Source organism: Perna viridis, chromosome 3, assembly GCF_037379345.1.
Source record: "Perna viridis isolate PV_CMFRI_1.1 ecotype Kerala chromosome 3, ASM3737934v1, whole genome shotgun sequence".
In the NCBI taxonomy this organism is placed as follows: domain Eukaryota; kingdom Metazoa; phylum Mollusca; class Bivalvia; order Mytilida; family Mytilidae; genus Perna; species Perna viridis.
In genome coordinates this window covers 47,115,833-47,139,264 of record NC_142447.1, presented here as the reverse complement: position 1 = coordinate 47,139,264, position 23,432 = coordinate 47,115,833, and the positions used below count along the sequence as shown (strand labels likewise).

Genomic DNA, 23,432 nt, shown 5'->3' with positions numbered 1-23,432 from the left:
TTATTCAGAAACAGATATGCACCACATAAAGCCACAGTGTTTTCATTTGCTTTTGCACTTTAGAGATAAAAAATATATAGATTATGAATAAAATTGGCAGTTTGCAAGTTATCGTTTTTTATTTGGTTTGATTTGGCTGTAATGAATGTAATATTTTCTCAAATGCAGCCAGGACTATCGTACCGTAACATATACAGACCGAAAAAAAGCATCATTTGTTAGGTGTGTTTTTCTGCACCATAAATCACCTCTACAAAACACAGTGATTGTATTTTGAATGGACTGGTGCTTAAACTATTATCATGAATACCAAATTTTGAAATGTCATAAGTGGCAATCATTTACAATTAGGTATAGACTATCATGTCAGCAACAGTGCAGTGGCAGATCCAGGAAAATTTGTCATTTTCATGTGTAAAATTGACAAAAGATGGCAAATAATGCCCTAGCACCACTCTTTTTTCTTAGAAACCCCGGCTGGCACCCCTCCTTTTCAAAGAGTCTGGATCCGCCCCTGCCCTGCAGTGCACGTTATGAGGGAGTTCTAAATCTGAACTTCAACTTTCAGTACATAACTCTCATTATAACAGGGCAAAAATCAAATTTGTTTTCATACCTTTTAAATGGCTATTGCTGTAACAAGCTGGACTGAATTACAAATAAACAGTTTCTTTTATTAGTCAAACATTCGGTCGTTTTACACACCCTTTTAAAAGATATAAATTAATGAACATTTTAAAATAAATGATGTCTGAATAAAAAAAAACCCGCAGAACACGACATCACAAGCAGAATTATTTCGATATTAAAGTAAAATGTTGAAATGATGTGTTCTGTTGAATGGATTCGATTTAAATTCAAGTAATTGCTGGTTATAAAAGAAAAAATGTTCTCATTTTGCAATATTTTCTGACGCTAAACTGATGATAAAACCATTCCAAGGTGTCAGAAACAGAGAAACAGAAGTTTGGTTTTTACTTATTATCATTTTTCGTTGTACTTGTTATTTGCAAACGTTCTGAATAAAGGTAAGAATAATTCCATGTTAAAAAAACATTAAATTAAAAAAAAAAAATTACACACAGAAAAAGAGACTTATAATTATATTTGATTGCAGGTCTATGATAGAAACAATAAGTCAATAAACAACAAGCTCCTCTTACAACTTTTAGCAAAAACCAGGTGAACGTCCGGTGTCATACAATATTAGTTCCGGTCTGTTAGCGGTTCCGGTAGGAACCTATATTCTGTAATCGAGGTTTCTACTTCCGCGTATAAATCTGGTTCCGGTATAAACAAAATAAAGATGTACGCCTACATTTCACCTTCCGATTACAATTTTTACCAAATGTTATGAAAGGAAGTGAATTATTTAGAAAGCAGACAAATTAATATACACTACCTGATGTTATAAATGTTATTACAAAAGTCATTTTATCTTTTAATGTGAAAAAATGAGGACGGTCTTAAGAAATTTTGACACTTAATTGGATCATGAGTTAAGTGAGTATTCCGTTCCTTCTATTAATTATAGAATTCATTTTAAGGAGAGTGCCTAATTATTGAATTATATAGATATATCTTTGAATATTAATTAATCAACTGATATACAACATATGAAAAAAAATCAGAGCACATACATTCATTCAGCACCAATATTGTCACGTGCCACCCATTTAAATGAATAAAAGAATATATATTTAGTACCGGGCATTGTACCAGAGTTGTTCTCCCTGAATACAGAAGAAGCACCTTGACAATGTGAAATAAGCCTGAAAAATCTCACTATCTCTGTTTATATATTCTGGATAAATGTTTTTGTAAATGACTATATTTTCTTTGGTTTCCCTGGCATTACTCAATTGAAGCAAATACGGGGATACCAATACTGTATACAGACATTATATTTTCCCCTTTTAGATTAAATGCGAATGCGTTTTTCGTGTATAGGTGCTGTACCCAGCCACTGCGTTCTACAATATACCAGTGCTGTATCTAGACCTACATATGACGGACGCTTATTGATGATCATATGTGTTCAATTCTCGACAAGTGCGTGCGTCCTCAATCTCCCTTTGCTAGTCCTTATTCAAGAAAGCAAATGCAATTCTTGTTCAGAATTACTTGTATTCGTCCCTACTTTAACGGTAGCAGCCCACTTTGGACCACTACAGGCCAACGAGTCACAACACAGACTAATTACAAAACTGATAATCATTGGGAGTTTTTGCGGTCTTGACTATCCTTAGGATCGACAACCCCTTAAGGGGATTCTGTTAGTAAATGTTTGTTAGTAGTTGAAGATAGCGGAGTCCAGTCTTCGGGATACCCGACAGAACTCAGTCAGAGTATGTCCTACCAGCGGCTGGGCTGCTCTGTTGACGCTCTGGCCTACTCCCAGACCCCACGTGGGTCCGAGAGCGTTTCCCCAGTCTTACAGTTTGGGAGTACGTCAACGTGTAGAGTGTTTTAAAAACTACGCACTCTGGTTTAAATATACCTGTTTATGGATTATTCCATTATAATTATGGACGATTCCAACTTAAGTAAACATCCTATCGTTTAAATTTTTTACAAAATAATAATTTATCCTAACCCGAAAAGCTTCTCACTGTGGGTTATGTACTTTACTGATCGGATTATTTACGCATTTGAACACCTTCCCGTGATTTTGGAACCAATACTCTAGCGATAATCAAAAGAATGTAATCCAGGGACAAAGACCAGACATGGAAAACAGACATACACAACAAAGACCATAAAGAAACTAAGATAATACTTACAAAGTAACAAAAGCAAATGACCAACTCGAACTTCACTAAAAACTGGGAGCATGGACCGGGTGCACTGGTAGGTAAGCATCCTCTGCTTTTCTAGAAACACCCGCCGAGTAGTTGTTCATAAAAAGTCAAGTCCGGCGAAGACGTAAGAGGGAAACTATGACACGTTGAACACTTCAGTTTTCATGGCGCAGGTGGATACACCATAACGATCCACGAGTTCATGATGACGAGCATAAAACTTCTGTAGTGATGACTTCAATCTTGTAAAGTATTTCAAAGATCGTCAGGCGATATATTTTGAACATAATTTCATTACAAGATCATGCATAACTAAATTCAAGCCACTGTCTGGAAGTAGTCTTGTTAAAGATCAAGTTCAAATCAAACTTACATGAATTTTCTACTAGTTGTGTTATCTCTATCCTGTCTATTCTCGACTTTTTTCACTGAATGAATAAAAATATGATGAGGGATGAAATTTTAAAAAAGTTATAGACGTATGATATTAATCACTATTATTCATGTTAAAAGAAAGTACTTTTTTTTAAATCCTAGAATATATTTTTAGGCAATAACTTCATCAGTTTCTGCTACAAAGCACATTTCATACACTTTTGCACTCAATTTTTACTGTCTTGTAGTTTCTTGACCCAAAAATGTGCCAATTTTTGTCAATTTAACAAAAACTTCTGGCTGTAATTTCAAATGTTTGCCTTCAGGCAGCAACCATTTGACTTTCTTTAGGGATGCTTTGGATTATATTGGAAAACACTTTGTTCCCAAATGTCGAAAATAAATTTTGTGTTTTACTCCCAGCTTTTTATAGCTTTATCTGTATATTTGATTTTTTTTGACCTCACGAAAAAATTCCTTTCCACTCAAATCCGCCCCAAAATCAATTGGTTGCTGCCTTACACCTTACATCCTTGAATATAAATGTTTGATGAAAATCATTTTATGTACCTAAACCATTTTCTTGACTTATGCCGAACATTGATTTATTTTTTCCCATTGATATATGCAGATTAGTAGTAAAAAAATAGTTTAAACACTCTGCAAAACTAGTCTTCTTGGCCTTGTATGAAAATTCATAATTTTCTTCTCTCTCTCTTTTTTTTTTTTTTTTTTGGGGGGGAGGGGACTATTCTGTCTTCACTGTCATCGAATGCTACTAAAATGTTTATTAAAGTTTTTACTGCTTGTTCAAAAAAGTGTTGTTTTTTTCGTTTTTTTTTGTGGGGATTAAGAGAAATTTCTCCTGATTCTTTTGACTTTTTGAGTTATATGAGGTACTAATCCTATGGAATTGTGTTTATTTGCATTCTTTTGAAGCTTATTACTTTGTTAACAGATTAATTACCATCAATTTCAACCAAAATAGTTCCTTATAAGAAGGAACTACTAAAAGTTTGAATAACGCGATGTCTGGGCATGATTCTGGTTTAAGTCTTCAAAAGGTGAAAACTATAAATGTGTTTCTTTAACCAGTTCACCATCATAAGACACCATTATTACATTTACATTTAACCTTTCCATACATATTCCATGTATGTGAAGCAAAGCAACAACAGTTTTACCCCCTCTCATGTATTGGGTGATTTTTGTAAACGGCAGAAAAAATATGACTCGGTAAACAAATCGGTTTTTATGGTGTAGATGGTTACACCATAACGATCCACGAGTTCATGATGAGGACCGTAAGACCTTTTAGTGATTATGTGAAGCTTGTAGCAACACACCCTTGTTCGAGAAGTCTAATAGTAAAAAGTCTAGCATGGTATGAAAGGTCGGCGTAACTTCTGCAAGCCCTGTCATAACGTACAGTCGCATACTTTGCAAAGCATTGATGATTTGACAACATTTTAGTTTTTAATATATAAAAAAAAAAAACAAAAAAAAAAACAAGGAATATTAATTTCAAACTACTTTCTATTTTTTTTCTAAAAAGCGGCAATGATTTTTCATGGGAAAAAATTCCAAGAGATAATTCGGGCAGGACGCCCAACTGGTAGAATATATAGCATACAAGAGGCTATCAACCCGGATTTTTGGCATTGAATTTTTTCCTAATTAATTACGAGAGTGACATTCGTAATAATCAAAGTTGCCTTTTGTCATGAAACAAAATATCCAAATTTGATAAAATTCTGCCAAACAGATTTTCAATTTAATGCATGGACAATTTCAAGCTGCTTCAAGGTGTATATTCCCAAAGTAACAACAAATTTTTCTTTAGAAAATCCTGATAATAAAATGTATGTTCCAAATGGTACAGTAACAGAAAAGATGTATGTTTAAATTGTCAACTTTAATTAATAAAGAAAAATGATTATCATTGATTTGTGCTGTAGTCCTGAAATCATGCAAAAGCAGAAATTAAATTCGATTAATCATACTAAATAAAACAAAATGATAAGCATCTACTACTCCTGGAACTACAGATGACATTAAAATCATTGCTAATTTATAGTTTAAAAAAATCATTAAAACAGGACTATTTATGATAATACAACAGTTAACAATTACCTTAAGTTCATATTCCATAAAATGAACTGAGTCAATTACAATTATTTCAAAATAGAATTATGGCAAGAAGTCTTGCTGAATTAATTTTCTTTATACATATGAGACAGAAAGAAATGTTCTTCCTAAATTAAAATACATCATTACGCAATTATAAAAAAAATCGGTAAGGTTTACTAGAATCTTTTTGGCAATTTTTTGAAAATAATAAAATGTAAATTAAATTCAAAGAAATTGATAAGAAAGAATATAATAATTTACTCGCTCACTAAATGTAATGATATTGTTTTTTTTTCCTGAAAACCTAAGCATGATAATCATAAAAAAGGGATACAATAAATTTTATACAAAAAAGGATAATATTAAACTTGGGGGGATTTAAAAATCATTTTTGAAACAGTTCTTTTTTCTTCATAGGATCAAAAAATGGTCTTCAAAAATAACATTTAGTAAACATATAAGATACATTTAACAAAATGTGAAAAATACATTGGTTCATTGAGGATTTTTTTTTCATTTAATAAGTTGCTTCAATTTAACAATCCACAATGTAATAAAAACAACAGTGATGTACACCAATCACAAACATTTTTACCAACATCATACAATATGCAACTTCTTCATTGAGGGTAAAACTCAATCAAATGATCAATACTTGAACTATGAATCATGCAAAATGTGATACATGGTTGGAAAGCCTACTTATTTTTATTTTTGATATTTTGTATAAAATGTTGTTATGTACAGAAATTAACATATGGCTTTTCATATAACCCTTGGTCGTAGGAGATATAAATTATATAGAACATATTGCAGTAGACTTTAAAAGAAAAAAACTCTGTAAAAAAAAAACTGAAATTCAACAGAAACTATCAGATTTTGAATATTTTATGTGAATTATCTCTTAAGACCATACAGATTGAAATGAATAATTACATTCCATCTTATAGACCCATAAAACAACATAATAAGAAGATAAAAATGTGTAGCCTTTTTGGGTTGTCTCACATATTACAGAATATGCATGATTCATACGACAACTGCTACTTCATAATTACAGAAAAGACAATTCATACTTTATATCTGAAAAAATCTATAAATAAAACCCCAAAAAATTAAAAATTACATTTAAATATTTAAAAATATCTTGTCCTTGGCTATTGTATTATCAAGTTGTTAACAAAAATGTTCTCGTAAAGCAGCTTTAAAAAGTTTTATTGACAAAAATATTTATCTCTATATTTAAAACAATTTAATAATTTTGTGCACTTTGATTTAATAAATGATGATGCCCTACGGTATATTTTTCGGGGAATATTCTATGTCCTACAGGTATAAATCAAATAAACAAGTAAAATGACGATAAAATCATCAAAACAAAACACAAATCACAGAGATAAACACACAACACATCAAACATTTATAAACAAGGTCAACAAAAAAACAAGTAAAGAATAAAAATTGCGAAAAGGCAAAAATATTTTAAATAAGCTTGAAGCTCATATCAAAAGTAACAAAAATTTTAATGATAAAAAAAAAACAAAACTATAAGTTAAAGGACGGAATTACATGTGAGATACATTTGCCCAATTTCAACCTTTGTTTTCTGTATGTTTTAAATTTAAAACACTTTAAAAATTTCATTTGGCCACCAGGAATATAATTTTTACCTGAAATAAAAGCCTAAAAACTACCTCTGACAGCAACAGACCTGGTTTTATGCCACTTTTCATGTTTATAATTATTATTTTTTGCTCTTAATTTTTTTTGTCAATCTTCAGGGTTCTTATGGCTGATAAAGTCTGGTTTGATCAAATTCAGTTAAATCAACTGTTTTGTTCCTTACATCAAATGAAATTTTTCAGATGGTATACATCTTAAGTGTCAGTCCCTGTAAGAATCAGACAATAGGTGAAACATGGCATGAAAAAAACATCATTTCTATAAGTGTAATTTGACTATTTGCACAATCAGAATCAAGGAAAACAGACAAGATTTTCCATATCATGCTGGACCATTGAGTTACAATTTCAATGAAATGCACTGAAAATGAACATTTCAAGGGCAGATAACTCTGTCAAAAATCTCATTTTTCTAAGATTCTATTGAACAATTTCCGAGCAAATCCAATGACGCAGAGATCAAATAATGGTCTTTTCAAATAGATAATGCATCCTTGAGTAATATTTTATTGTCAGATCGGTGAGGTTTTGACAAGCATATCTGATTTTTTTTCCATTTTGCCTGATTTGTACAAATACTTACACTTAAATAGGTTAAGAGCCTCAGCATTAAGTATAGTCTTGATAGGGATAAAGCATAAATGGCAAAAAGAAAAAAAAACAATAATTTAATTAAAAAAAATATCAGATTTTTTAACACATATCTAATCTAAATTTACCATTTTAATTAGCAATAAGCAAACAATAAGCAAAATCCCTTATCCCAGGTAATGTAATCAATTCTAAAAAGTTTATGATCTTACAAGAGAAAATAAATTTAGATCAGATAGAAAATCTCTTCTAAATCATATAGACCCTAACAACAACAAAAAATGGACATTTTGCAAATTCTACGTGTTTGCGTTGTTTAACCAAAATGTATTTTTGAACATAAATAACACAATGTGCTACAAATTTATGGAATGTTTTTAAGAATGGTTTTAATCATTTGGCAAGAATTTTTTTTGAATTATCATCCATAACAATAATTTCAGGAATGTGAATCAAATCATCTGATAACCTTATGAATACAAAAAAATAGCAGAAAAAATATTTCTAAATGATGACAAAGTTGACAATGCAGTATACCTGTTTGCAGTAAGGTGTGACAAACTTAAACCACTAATAAACAATATTACAGTTTGTTCTGCTTAATTTCACCATGAAATAGGGTCTGAACAAAATGACTTCCAATTTACAACTACTCTTTTTCTTTTTGTTAGCAATAGAAAACAATAATATCTGACAAACATGGTTGTTGTTTCTCGTTATTGTTCAAATGAGGCCTTCAGTTCAATCACCATCCTGTTAAGTCATTCTTTGGGTCCGAGTGACCAACCTTGTTGCTGTAACATAAATAAGATAAAAATATGAAGTCTATAGTAATACATTTTTGGCATATATCATTCCAGCATTGATTAACACTGTTTTTTTTTCAAGCTTTTGCAAGGTGTGGCATATATGGTATTCTTATAGGACAACAATTTCCAGTCTTCATATTTAGAACAGGACCTGATGTCCTTGACCAGTAAGTTATGATAAAACTATGTAACTCAAAAGAATAAGGAGGAAATATGAAAAACTTGAGATTGGGTGCCAAGGGCCACAAAGCTTAATGTATACACAAGTCTTAAACACTTAATATCACAAAATCTGTAAGGAAGGTTAAAGTTATCATTGTTGACAATATTCTCAAGAATTAGTATACTTCAAGTTTTGTGGTGCCTTGATATCAGATTAAACATTCAAAGCCTGGAGCTAAATTTAGAATTCATCCCTAATGTCTTACAGCATCATTCCATAGGTCAACAGATAGTTTAGCACCCTAAAATATATGTTTTAATGGTTGAGGAAAATGTGATGTACATCTTACTGCAAAATTTTTGATAACTTGAACAAATGTGTTTTTTTATTACATGTATTTGACACTTATTATCTTGACAGTTTTTTACTTACAAATAATGATACTATAGCATGACCTTAATACTCATTTGTATTAAATTAATTGAATGGGTGTCATCAACAAATAACTGACATTGAAAATATGGCAATCTCATTTGATATTAAATAATGTGCTAATATAATTACACTGGGCCAAAACATTGTTCTGTTGAAATAAGACTTTTAAAAAAAGAGAAAATCAGAAACTTCGTCACTTAACAGACCAATATAGATAGATGCCAAATACCTAGGATATGGGTAATCTGACTTAATTTGTATTTTACTGTAGATGTTCCAGAAGTAAATACATGTTATTTATATATGCTAATCAAAATACTGATAATAATATTATCAATGGCTACTTGTGCCAGACTAAGATAAATTTTATCCATTGTTTTCAAATCTATGAAGTAATCTTCCTGAAATATCTATTGAGACTAAAAATATGCCCAATGAAATCATGAAAAAAAAACACTCACTGTTTGCTTGCAAAGTCTGGGCTGGAGCTGTGTCTAAAAAAAAAACAAAACAACCATTCATTAATTTGTATCACATTATTTAAAACTACAGATGAGCTGAAGTATTGTCTCTTTAAATACTGAGAAATATTCAATCAGTGAAAAGATAACCAACAACCAAAGTTAAAAAACGAAAAATTGAATACAATTAATTAAGAATTGGCTATGATAAAAATTTAGTCTATTGAAATATAACATAAATTTTCCATGTGTATATTGTTTATTGCGTGAAGTGCAAAATTTTTATCATAGCCAATTCTTATAAATTAATTTTAAAACATATTTTTATCTTTAAACATGAGAAAAGTAGAGCTCTGAATTTAACTGAATAAGGGCGTGTCAATATTTTTTTATCCATTGAGATATAACAAAATTATTTTAACCAATCAGATTACAGTGTTTATCTCAAATTAATTATTCAAAATTGTGCATCTTTTCAGAGATCAATGGATGAATATCTCAATACTAGAAACTGAAGCAAAAAATATCATTTTGAAATTCCCACCCCAATTTTTTATTTTGTCAATTTTTTTAGGGGCAGGAGGGGATGAGAATCTATTATTTAATTTTATTTGGCCTTTTATTTCTTGGTGACCAAAACAATGTTTCTTCTCTGAAGCTGATGATGTGGCTATGGATTTAGAACATATATATACTTCAAATAGCTAAAATTAGGCTAGCAAATATCTGGTAAGAAATAAAAAACTAAAATACTTCCACCTGCCCATTTTTTGTGAAGGTTTGATGAGAATCTACCATTCAAGCTTATTTAGTCTTATGATATTAATTCAACATAATAAATATATTACAAAGAGACCTGTAGCAAGTCTAATATCTTCTCAGAGTCCCGGGTATAGAGAGTTCAGAACTCTATCAAACAAACTACACAATCTTAAGTAACTAAATTTAACTCAAAACACAATTCATTGTTAAGACATATTTAAATAAAACTTTATATACTTTAAATAGTTGTATATTAGAAGCACACAAATCCTTTTCAGTACATTATCTTTAGAAAATTAGCTTAACTGGGAAATGGTTAAAACATTATCTACAAATATGGTCAGTGATTATGATAAAATTTTAGACAATTCCCTTACTTGTTAAAAAGAAACTAGTATCATGTTGAAAATAAAGACAAGAAAATAAATATATAAATATTACTGGACATGCTCACTCATCCAATTACAAATGTTTGTGAAAATCTTATTTTTATGTCAATGGCATACAAGCACATTATCCAAATTGATAAGCTCAGGTTTAATAACCTCACCTTGAGTGTTTGTTCTCGCTGCAATTTTGAAAATTACAGAATGTCAGCATAAACATAGGTGTGGCCAAATATTTGCAATAAAAATTACAAAAGGCTATAGAATTGAAACTTTAATGTACTAAAATTACCTGACACTGATTCAGACATTGTCTTACTATTAAAAAACTGTAAACCTTTACTTTTGTTTTCATAATCTCAAAACTAATATATTTTGTCAATAACAAGTGGTCTGCTTCACAAAAATTCAGGCCAAAAAAAAATAATGTTAGTAATGGTGTCACTATGCTATTTTCTATGACAATGTCACAACTTTGATCAATTTTACAATGCTCACAACTTTTTTTTATATCCTCCTGTTCACATGGGATACAAGTAATTTTTAAAAAAAGTAAATCATAATTTGAATCCTATATCATCCTGTGGGCCGGTGGCCTTGGGATGATATAGGAGTCTCTGGTTAATACAGCACGTGATACAGATTTTGACATGTAATATTCAGAATCTAATCATTAAAGTCATTTGGGATTATTTATAAAACCCTAAATTTTTTGAGACTTTATATAATTCCTTGGCAGTCAAATTCTAAGTTATATATATATGAAAATACATGTACTTTGTATACCTGATGACCAATGATGCCATTAATGAACTGACAATTACTTTTCTTTAATATTTTGCACAAATCTCAGGTGAATAACAACTCAACTAAAAATTTTTGAAACAACTACAACAAAAAACTTTAAAAACTTCAAATTATGAGCAAACCAACCTGTTCCCAAAGCGTCTTATTCCTCCTCTATTGAAAACATTATAATGCCGTTTTAGGTCTACGTCTAAAAGGTTCACAAATTTTTCATATAAGAAATAGTGTCAGTCACATGTTCATAGACTTGATCATAATATTGCAGCACTATTATATCTAGTAGATGCCTAAAAGTTTACAAAATACTTCCAGAATGAGAATTTAAGTTGGTTATATTTTCACAAAGGTCATGATTGTTTGTAACATATTCTCTTGCAGCTATACATCAGTGTAGTAAGCTCATTATATATTATCTAAGTTGAAATGGAAAAGCTAAGGCCAAGAGCAACATCATTTTTCTCAATTTGCTTTTTTTTGGTACAAATATATTAAATATATCTAGAAATCAACTGAAAAACTATTTACATTTATCCTGAACATCTGACGTAGATATTTTTTTACTGGTTATATTGGGAAAAAGTGTGAGAAAATTTTACAGCCATTTTCTCATTTTTCAACTAAATTTGAAATATCAATATCTGAAAAAGGCAAAGTTAACAAACACTTTCATTGTTATTTCTGGAGGTTATGAGGTAAAAATATCTGGATAATGTAATAAAATCTTTGCATTTTTTTTCTTCATGTGCCACACCTAATATATATTTTGCCTTTACACAATTTTGTTTTTCATCAACTGAACTTATGCACATATACCACATGCAGACAATGCTACTAGTGAAACTTTTTCCTTGCATTTTGAACAGGCAAAATTTAGAACTTTAAAAGCCGAATCATGGATAAAAATTAGGAAATACAAGCTGGTAGCCCAGACCATGTTTTTGTTTAATATTTCCTATATGTTCAACAAAGTTTTACCCAAAAGTTTGGTTGCCCAACTCAAAATCTAGTAGCCATTGGCTACCAGGCCACTGTTTATATTTTCTTCCTGCTGGATACATTATAATCAAGATATCAAAGAAAAATCTTACTAATTTTGTAAAGAAGTGAATATTAATACCAGTTTGTGTACTAGTGATATGAATACCTTATAAACAGTAATGATATTCTAATTTGACACCTAGACTTTAATATCTACAGGAATTTGTGATTTTGCAGAAACATGGGTGCTGCTATGATCTAAACATGCTTTTTTAAAGACACTTACAGATCATTGTCAATTAAATTATACTGATCACAGCAGTATTCAGGGGGACCAATACTGCCACTGGAAGTTATACACAAATCTAAATTTTAAACTACCATTAATCAAAGGACTGGTGTTAAACAAGAAAGTCTATGTAAAGATTCACCAGCAATTTCTGATTGCTTAAATGATTAAAACCTCTGACCGAAATAGGAAACTATGATATAGCATTTAACATAGAACAACAAATATAGAGTAAATTAGGTTTGTTATTTTGCACATTATAAATCACTGACATGAAACATGTGAAAAATGTTCTTGTACAACCTAGCCTCATAAAATGTCTTTCCAGAATATAGTAATTTATTTAAGTTTAAAGATATAATTACTTTATTAAAATGCATGATTTATAGAAATACAAAACCATTAATTCTCACTTCATAGGTGAAAAAGAGCTTAGTTACCTGTTAACTTCTGGTAACTGGCCACCTCTGTAATGATAGAAACAAATTCATATTTTATATTTATTGATGACATAGGCAGTCCATAAATGTATAAAATAGAATATTTACATTTTTAGCTAAAGTTTATAAAAGTCTTTGGTATTCTACTTCTAAAATTTGAGGTAGTGGTTACAAAAAACTGATCTTTAATTTTGAAAATGTTCAAGGAAATAATTTCCAACACTATAGAGCTTAAATAAGCAAAGTTTATTACTTTCTGCTCGTGTTATCATATGACCAGTTAATGTCTGGTGATATGAATATTTCATATCCATGCTATCTATATCATACAGTCAATGGTAGATAACTCACACTGATCAAATAGAACTCAACTTTTGCCAACAAAATAAATCATTTTTCATTAGTTATAATGCAAGTTTTTGAATTTCATTAAACTTATAAAAGATCAAACAAAATTGAATTTTAATTGTATAAGTTTATACTAACTTATTAAATTTGAAAGTAACCATGGCATGAAAATATATTCAGTAACTAACAAAATCCTAAATAAGTAATAGGTGAATATACTGTGGTATTTACAAACCCTTTTTCATAGCTGTCATCAAAGTCATGCATTTTCATCCTTCTGTAGTGCTTGGCTAACTTGGTAGCAAATATAATACTTGGTAAAAAGAAAAAGATGCACCATCCTAGTCCAAACCAAAATCCATTCTGAAAATAGTTCAGTCTCATCAGATCATTTTACTTTACAATTTTTCAAACATGCGAACTTGAAACTTGGAATACTAATAATCATCATGGTTTGTTTTCTTTTGAGGTTAGAAGCAAACAACAGGTCAAAAGGCTTCCTAGAAATAGATCTCAGAAAAGCTGCTTTAAACTTTAAATAGTGCAGTACGGAACAAAATTTAATACATTATAGTTTTGAAATAAGTCATATTGTAATACCATAGTATACTAACCAGAGTATCCACTAAGTATTTACAGAAAGAGACAACAAAGATGTCATTATAGAGATTCCAGACTGGTGTACAAGCTCCTATCTCATTGTTCAACTGAAATAAAAATAAGTTAAAAGAAAAAATGCAAATGCTTGTATTGAACGGTTCATATTATTTCTTTTTCTTAATTAGAGTAACACTATGAACAAAAGTTAACAATGCCATTCCTAATATTTCTGTTGTTGTTTATTTTGATTTAAGTAGCACTCCAGCTAAGAATCATGCAAAATGTGATACATGGTTGGAAAGCCTACATATTTTTATTTTTGATATCTTATTTAAAATGCTTTAGTAAACAGAAATTAACATTTGGTTTTTCATATAACCCGTGCTCATAGGAGATAAAAATTGTATAGAATGCACTGTAGAATTCGAACGTAAGGGAGATAACTCTGTAAATGACACTCAAATACAATAGAATCTATTGGATTTTCAATGTTGATTATCTCCTAAGAGCAGGCTGATTTGAATGAATAATTACATTTCATAATAAAGACCCATAAAACAACTTAATTACAAAAATAAAAATATGTAGCCTTTTTTGGGGTGTATCACATTTTTTGCATGATTCTTACAAAGACAGCTACTTAAACTTTCAAAGAAGTTCATCCTGCCTTGAACATACTACAAATGGTAAATGGTCAAATACTGGAATATGGCATATTACTGGAACATTACATGAATTTATAGATAATAAGCATTTCCCAACCTTACATGATTCTGCTGAGCAAATATTTTGTGAACATCTATCTATACTTACACCATCAAGTGTATCATTGACCAAGTAATCAACAACTTTCAGTATTCTGTTGGCATAATTCTTTACTTCCTAAAGAAACAAAGGTCATTATTTGCTATTTCATCATTTGTGTTTTAACATAAACAAGAGCCTCTCGAAGAGCCTGAATCACTCACCTGGCAAACCATGCCCTATTAACTAAGTAAAGGTATCAGGCTTTGTTACCATGTTAGACAAAAAAATCGCTGAATAGAGCATATATTGATGAAAGCCTAAGGCGCTATTAAATGTTGGCAGTGCCTTCAAAGTGTTTTTATAACCTCTTCAAAAATGCGGGCAGGGGTCAGGGATGGTTTCAAATACTTTATAAGTAATCAAATACTTTCGATTACTTTTTTTTTGTCAAATGCATTACATCCCAATATTTTTTTGTCAAATGCATTACATAGCTAAAATGTAAAAAGTTATAAATCTTTACTTTTGTTTTCAAAATCTCAAAACTAATTTATTTTGTCAATAGCAAGTGGTCCGCTTAACAAAAATTATGTTAGTAATAGTGCCACCATGCTATTTTCTATGATGATGATTTTTAAAATGTATTGGATTTTTTAAAAATACCTTTGAAAATGTAAATAATTACTTTTCAAATACTTTATGATTTGAAAGACCACATTATATGACAAATAAACAAAAAAATTACCTAAACAGTCAAGCAGACATCACAAAATCAAATTGCAAATGAATTTTTCTTTAACATTTATCACTTTAAAAATAGAAAAAAAAATCATTTCACTTTAAAAACACACTATTTTTTCATGTTATGTTTGACACTATCTTAAAAAATTTTAAACGATCAGTTTGTACAGTATATCCTAAAAAACACTTATGCTACTTTTCATTAAATTTTGTGTGAATAGATTTCAGAGAATATTTTCAAAGTTGTACACCTGAAAAATGACCAAAAAAATCAGTTTCTGGGCCAATAACTCATATATCAGGTGACAAATCATTTCATAAATTTTGGCATAGGTCCGCCTTCTGATGGTGAATAATATTACATGCCATCAGAATTTTGCTAAATTCAAGTTTTTGAGTTATTTGCAAAAAACTGTATTTTGACCCTTATGTTCTATTTTTAGTAACAGCAGCAATGTTATTTCAAGGATAAAAAATTCAAATATTCATTATGTGCAGGATACCCTAAGAAACAATCATACTTCCTGTCATTGTATTTGTTTCAGTAATTTCTGAGGAGATGATTTTTTTAAAGTAACAACATCAAAAACAGCAAAAAATGTCCAAAAAGGGCAATAACTCCAACATGGGTTAACAGACTTTCACAAAAATTTGACCACAGAGAGATCTCATCATGCTGAATATTTACTACATGTCAGAATTTTGTTAAAATCTAATGGTTTTGGAGATATATGCAAAAAACTGCTCTCTGACCCCTATGTTCTATCTATAGCAACAATGGCCACATTTTTTTTAACTGATCAAAAATCCAGTCATTTCGTGCAGGATACCCATAGAAACAAACATGCTAAGTTTCCTCCAAATCCATTTAATAGTTTCAGAGGAGAAGATGTTAACATTATAATTAACGATGAAGATGTTGAACGCTAAGTGAAGGCAATAGCTCAGCTAAAAATAAACTTGGTATGTTTTCATTATACAGGGATGATTTTACGAGGTCTACAAAGTGGAAATTGGCAAAATCGGAAGTAAATATACAGTAAAAAAAGAATCATAACTGTAAAATTCGGATTTAAAAAAATCATCCCTGATTATAGCAAAATTATTCTCTAATATTACGTGCAGCTATTTATTAGAGAATAATTTTACTAAAAGTTTTGCCCATATAACAAATTTCCTGTATAAGTATAAGTAAATCTCATAACTCAGAAACAAAAAGAGAAAATATAAATACATTACATGCCCATGAGATGGAATCCATCTCTGTGGGCCCTACTGTGGTAAAAGTGCTGTGTATTAGCCATGCATAAAATCATTAATTAGATCTTGAGGTTTAAGTTCAAGTAACTATGGTCTTGAGGTGATCTACATTCCTAGCAAAAAGTGGTAGGCCCTAATACAAAAGGAACAAAATATTAAAAAAAATAAAAGCATCTCGTAGCCATATGATCCTGCTGTCGCAAAAAAGAGTTGAAGTGCAAAAGTCCCATCAGTCCTTTAAAATCTGTTGAGTCAAAATGACGGGAGGACATGACCTACTACAAATGACAACTAACAATCCCACAAAATTTGAACAAGATCTATCAACTGTCTTCCTAGGAGTTGTGTCCACAAGTGTTACTGGAAGCATGGACACCAGTATTTTCTATGTCCACTTATATGTGTTTTAGGGGTGTGGAGGGGACAAAAAGTATACAGGCGTGAACTAAATTTATGCATTAATGAAGATATGCATTGGTATGGCAATCCAAAGTGGACAAAATTCAATATTTTGTAATATTAGAAAATAGTTTTTTTAATATTACAAAATCATTTTTTTAATATTAGAAAATATTTTTTAATATTATAAGTTCATTTTGTAATGTTCAAATTCCATTTTTTAATATTATAAATTCCTGATTTAGTAATATTACAAAATATCACACATTTAGAAATATTACAAATTGAATTTGTAATATTAGAAAATGAATCTGTAATGTTAGAAAATGAATTTGTAATATTAAAAAATCACTTTGCAACATTGCAAAATTGGTCACAATTTTTAATATTACAAAACGATTTGCTAATACTAAAAAATTGTAATTGAATACAACAAATACATTTTCTAATATTAGAAAATCAATTTCTCATGTTAAAAAATCAATTGAACTATGATTTTTTAATATTAAAAAAGGGTTTTGCAATATTAGAAATCAAATTTGTAATATCAAAAAATATTTTTTCAATATTAGAAAACACTCATTTTTGTCCACTTTGGCTTGCCATACATTGGACTAAAATATTCTTGAAATCTCTGAGTGTATTTGTGTTTTTGATTGTTTGCACAATATGTACACAAGTCAAAAGTGCAATGCATACTAGAAAATTGAAAACTACATTTCCAACTTCAACACAAATATTAAAATAACCTTGACAAATTAAAATGCTCCATCTCAAGCCTAAACTCCAGTATAATGGCAAATATAGAAAAATTACCTTAAATCCATTAGAAGCATAGAAATCTACCCCTTTTCCATTACTTAAGTATACTAGAAGAGGTATTACTCAAAACAGTTTTTACAGACAACTGTTTTCCTTTATGATAAAAAGACAACAATCTTAATAATACAACTTTGATCAAACCATTCCTAATTACTGTCTTACATCTTTAATTGCCTGAGATCCATTTGTCTGTAAATAGGTCTGGGTAGAGTTAAATGCATCAATAGTGGTGTCCACATTTTCCTGAAATAAATTATATTTTTGTCTTGCAATTACTAATAATAAACTAGAAATACTATGAGCAAGCTTACAAAAAGAGTAACTACTGCATCAATTAACCTTCCAATTAAAGTTTAAATAAAATCCACAGGGAGGTTTTGGAGGAGTTTGCCGTTACAAGATTTTCATGTCAATATTTCCTTCAAAATAGTTTGAAAACTAGACAAAACTGTGAGAAACATGGTTTCTTTGGTAATGAGTTGTTTCATACAAATCTGAACTCCTCAGCTTTTCTCCACAGACAAATTTTTAGTGTAGCGGAAATGGCTGAATAGTTCTGATTGGTTTCACGCCTTACCTGTCATTACTTCTTAGAGGGGATAATAGTATTGTTAAAAACCTTGAGATAATGTCTTTGACAACAAATGGGAAAAGAAGTGGAGATTTATGGAAGGGGCAAAACAACTGCATAAGAAACAGAATTCAACAGATGAAAAGAGGCTGCATATAAATAAGATCTACGATATGGACAAATAAAAACACAAATTCCAAACATCATGCCAATAAAATAACCAATGGTTGGAAATATTGTCCAGAAAACAACACAATTAAGAATACAGTGTGTGCACAACTGATATTGAAAGAAAGGAAGTCTATGTAACAGGATCATTAAATTTAAACTAGATTCACTTTTTGCACCAGTCAACGATAGTCCAGATATGCATGACATTTGCTGAGCCATTTTTATAATTATTATAGATTGTTAAATAGATATGTACTTCTGGTAATAAATGATCATTTTTATTATGTCTTTTCTCACATCCAATTTTTGCAGGACCAGTAAATTTTCTGTAGGACCAGTTGATTTTTAGTCTACTGGTCCTGCTTGCTAGTTAAAATTCTAGGTTAATATCTACCCGTTGATATACCCCCAAAATTTTTTTTATCCACACGAAGGGAATAAGAAAAACTGATTTAATATGAATTTATAAAAAAATTTATTTAATACAGACAAAACATAATACTGTGAATTCTGAAAGTATAGCAATTTTCATAACTGCCAAAATGATTACATTGTATTCACAATAAGGCCACAGTTTTTTTTTAATTTATTGGTTTACAGATTTTTGACTGGAAGGAATCACGTTGGTCGGATAGAAAAAAAAAAATATAAAATGGATATCTACTTTCTTATATTCTAAATATTTTTTATTTTTTTATTTTCAAAGATTCCATTATCTAACCTAACATAGTTTAGAAGTGGGCATGTACCTTCACATCATTTATAAACACATTCTCATTCCAATTTTTTAAGTGTCCAATAAATTTAATGTGCAATACTTAATGTTAATTTCCTCTATTTTTTGTTTCTATAGCCTTCCTTGCAGTTAAAATTTTAAACAAATTAAATTGACTAATGGTTTTTAAATCTAAAAAATACATAAAAAACAAGTAATTTGTCAATTATTGGAAGACAAACTTATCTTTTTTTTCACTATGATTTCCCTTTAAAATGTCATTTAAGAATTGTTTATAAAATTTCAATAATAATGGAGGGTGAAATTGTCTTTAGAAAAAAAAGAAGGCAACAACATTATGTTTTAACTGAATTTTCTCAATTGTTTTATAAGTTTTCTTGCATATTTCTATACAAAACATAGCTTTGAATGTCCCGCCAATTATCTCCCCTTTATTATCAACTTCCTGTTGAGAATAAAAACAAACCCACAAGGTTTTTAAACTTAAATCATTTACAGGAACTGTTTATATTCTTTTCAATAAAAGGTATTTTAATTTTATCATCTCTAGCCAGTGTTAACTTATTTCCCAAACTACCAAAACCCTTAAACATGGTTTTATTGATGTGGTGAAATTTAAGCTGCTATTTAAAATAGTATTTTGGAAATTCTTTCAATCTTCTCACTAACTTTACTTTGTCAAGTAGTTGAATGAACAAAACTAGAAGCAAGCGTTGTCTGGTACTTAATTACTAGAAATCATGGACTTGAAATCCATCTCTGTGGGCCCTACCCACTCACCAAATATCAAAAGCCCATATCATAAGACAAAAAAGTTACAGCCTGGACATGAGGTTGTCACAGAAAAACAGGAATTTGACCTTGAGGTCAAAGTTCAAGGTCAAAGGCTACTAATTATGGTATGGCACACATTGTCTTTAAGTGATCTACACACATGTCAAATATGAAAAGCCCACATTGAAAGACAAAAAGGTTACAGCCTGGACACAAGTTTGTAACGGATGGATGAATGGAGGGAGTGATCAATATAGGGCGACCCCAACTTTTCATGGAGAGGCCCTAATAATAAAGTTTTGAAATCACTGGTATTAAACTGATAATAGCAATTGCAATTTCAATTATCCCAATATGGCGATGGCAAAAATGTTTTGAAGTTAAGCTCTTCAATTCAGCCATTTGGCAAAAATAGATTTGTCATATTGTGCTAATTTATTCACTATGTTTGAGTATATAAATTACTATTATCATTCAAGACAGAACCACTGTATCATCCTGAAATTATAAATGGAGATTTCCTGATTGCTAAGACCATTATATTGTACCAATACAACATAGCACGTAATAGTATTAAAAACCATTAGTGTAGTTATGCTTAGCAACAACATATTACATTTTAGAAAATTGACTGAAAAGATTTTTACCTATATTTGTTGTTGCAATATTGGGAATATTGTAATTGCAATATCTAGTATCAGTTTATCTTGTTTTTTTTTCTGACTGTTAGTAATATCAATTCAGCATAACATAGTGATATGTGTACAGTAGACAATAATACTCACTGAAGTACCATTCACAGCTACCTCTAGGGCATTAAGTTTACTCTCCAAATCACTCTGCAATCATGATAGAAAACAAACAGGATATTATCAGTATTAAATGTTTGCAGAGAAAAAAATTGTAAGGACATTTTCCCAGGGATTCTGACCACAAATAAGGCCAAATTAAAAATGCGGCCATATGTCCAAATTTTCATATGTCTTATGCAAAAATGCAAATTTCTGTAAAATGGGTAAAGAAAAGGTACAAAATAAACAACAGAAATCAATGAAATGCAATTTTCCACATATTTGGTCTAAAATGAACACTTTGGGTTGGAAATTCCAAAGGAGCACCACTGCAACAATTACAACTTATGATTTTTGTGTAGTGTGGGTCATATTTAAATGCCTAATTATAGCCGTTACTCTGGAGTACTTTTTAATGAACAATATACAAGGAAAGTTGGCCCAAGTCCCAAACTGACTTTGATTTAATACAGTAAATGTACCACAGGACTCTTTCTACTGTAAAAACACATTTTTTTGTTATGTATATTAACTAATATGATTTAAAGCTATGCCTGTGATTCTTTGTTTATGTTGCACCACCATGATTCTATGGGCAAAGTCTCATTCAGTGGGGAGAATGTGTAAGGTTTTCTGGGAAAGCTTAATGTATCTCTACATAGCCAATAAGTTCCAAATTATTAAGTAAATAAATATATATATAAAATTGTATCCAGACAAAACAGTGCCTTCACACTTGCACAATTGTCTACTTCTATGTCAACAAATTTCTTGAATTCCGTAAGAATATATTTAGTCATTCATAGTTCTGGTCTTACATTCTACATATATACAACATCGCTGACGCTCCAGCCATAAAAATTAGTCAAACAAATCCATAAAACATGTGACCCCTGTTTACCTTCCTTAAATTTCTCCTTTATTTCAATTAATAATTACCTTGCAAATGTATACTTATTTCAAGTACAGTTTTTTTCTACTTTATTTTCATAGGTCACCTTGAAATATATGATCTGTAGTTGTTTTCACAAAAAGTTGTAAGTGTAAAACTAGACTAAAGTAATGATGTCATAATAGATTATCACATTGTGATGTCATAACTTAAGATCAATTTTACCCTTATGACTTTCGTCTACAAATCCATGTCATTTTTCATATTAATAAACTAAAGTGATCTATTTTCATTGATTTGTCATTGATAAATATTAATCAGTCAATGATCAGTTTAGTAGTTGAGTTATATCCTGGTTATAATACAGCACCAATAAACATTTAACTGATTTCTTACCATTGCACCATTGAAAGCTGGAAGTTCATTATTGTTAATGGCATCGGTTTCATCTGCTCGAATGCTGAAATTAGCCTTAAAAAAGAAAACAAAGACAAATTTAATAGCAAATGTGTAAGGTGTTTTTTAAGAATTAACTGGAGGGGTGGGTAGGGTGGCACCTCTTTTTACATTTGATGGTTGGTTGTTATTTAAGATGGCCTTTACAATGAAAGAAATAATCAATTAAAATTGTATGCATGGTAGGAACAAATACAATTACTTATGACATTGCCGTAATACACAACACATATTTTAAGAAAATTATCAAAATTAACAATTATGGTGAAATTTAAAAAATTAGATTTGTTTTAATATTTGCTTTGTAACTGTATGTAGATCTGAATCTAATTGTACCTGTGTTCCAGCAAGGGCTCTCAATTGGCTCGACAATTCAGTTAAATTTATCTTCATAGAATCCTGAGCAAACTAAAAGAAAATTTGGAAGATAAAAAATTATTCTAGCATCAGTGAAAAAGGAACAAAATTCAAATCAAATAAGGCTATAGTATAGACAGATTAGGTTCTCAAGCACTGCCGCATCCCTAAAACACCCCCTGGTGGTGACTATTTTTCCTCTGTGAAAAAAATTAATAATCCAGATTTTTGTCATATCCGGGCTGGGAAACTGTTAAGGTTTTATAAATTTGTCATCAGGATCTTTGTGTGCTTAATGGGAAGGTTAGAAATGTTTCAGCAAATTCAGTTATTTAACATAGATTAAAACCATTCAAAATTGTTTCAAGGAAAATTTTGATGCAATGGAGTATCTATCATACACGTTTTCCTTCACATGCATGTTTTCTGAACTGCATAATAAATTTTTATCAGCTTGAGTGAAATATTTCACAGAAAAGTTTGTATACAAATTTTCTTCTGAAAAAATAATTCCTGTGCAAGAGCCGTAACTTCTGTAAAAATCATTCAACCGTGACAAAAGTCATACTTAATTTGTAACTTCTCATAGTAAGACTACATACAAAAGATAAAATCAATAAAAAAAATTACTTAATTTTTCCACATGGTTTCCGAGAAG

General features: G+C 30.1%; 1 protein-coding gene and 1 long non-coding RNA gene across 13 annotated transcripts in view; one reads left to right on the top strand and one right to left on the bottom strand.

The window, feature by feature from the left end:
• The first annotated feature begins 1,229 nt into the window (after positions 1-1,229).
• Positions 1,230-14,077, top strand: LOC148622622 (uncharacterized). The gene is made up of 3 exons (XR_015920675.1): positions 1,230-1,503; positions 8,468-8,555; positions 13,927-14,077. It is a non-coding gene; the product is annotated as an uncharacterized LOC148622622 (long non-coding RNA).
• LOC148622619 (prominin-1-like) overlaps positions 5,077-23,432 on the bottom strand; it is a 74,657-nt gene continuing 56,301 nt past the window's right edge. For 6 of the 12 annotated variants that reach the window (XM_088572565.1, XM_088572562.1, XM_088572561.1 and 3 more), the window contains 12 exons: positions 22,754-22,825; positions 22,358-22,432; positions 21,064-21,117; positions 18,189-18,269; positions 14,871-14,939; positions 14,072-14,164; positions 13,693-13,820; positions 13,110-13,136; positions 11,529-11,555; positions 10,760-10,777; positions 9,448-9,480; positions 5,077-8,373 (listed from right to left, as the gene is read on the bottom strand). In XM_088572565.1, the coding sequence (XP_088428691.1) occupies positions 8,325-8,373; positions 9,448-9,480; positions 10,760-10,777; positions 11,529-11,555; positions 13,110-13,136; positions 13,693-13,820; positions 14,072-14,164; positions 14,871-14,939; positions 18,189-18,269; positions 21,064-21,117; positions 22,358-22,432; positions 22,754-22,825 (726 nt within the window). In that variant the 3' untranslated portion in view covers positions 5,077-8,324. Of the gene's footprint in view, positions 8,374-9,447; positions 9,481-10,759; positions 10,778-11,528; positions 11,593-13,109; positions 13,137-13,692; positions 13,821-14,071; positions 14,165-14,870; positions 14,940-18,188; positions 18,270-21,063; positions 21,118-22,357; positions 22,433-22,753; positions 22,826-23,432 lie in introns of those variants that run through there. The other 6 variants (XM_088572571.1, XM_088572569.1, XM_088572567.1 and 3 more) reach the window with 5 other exon arrangements.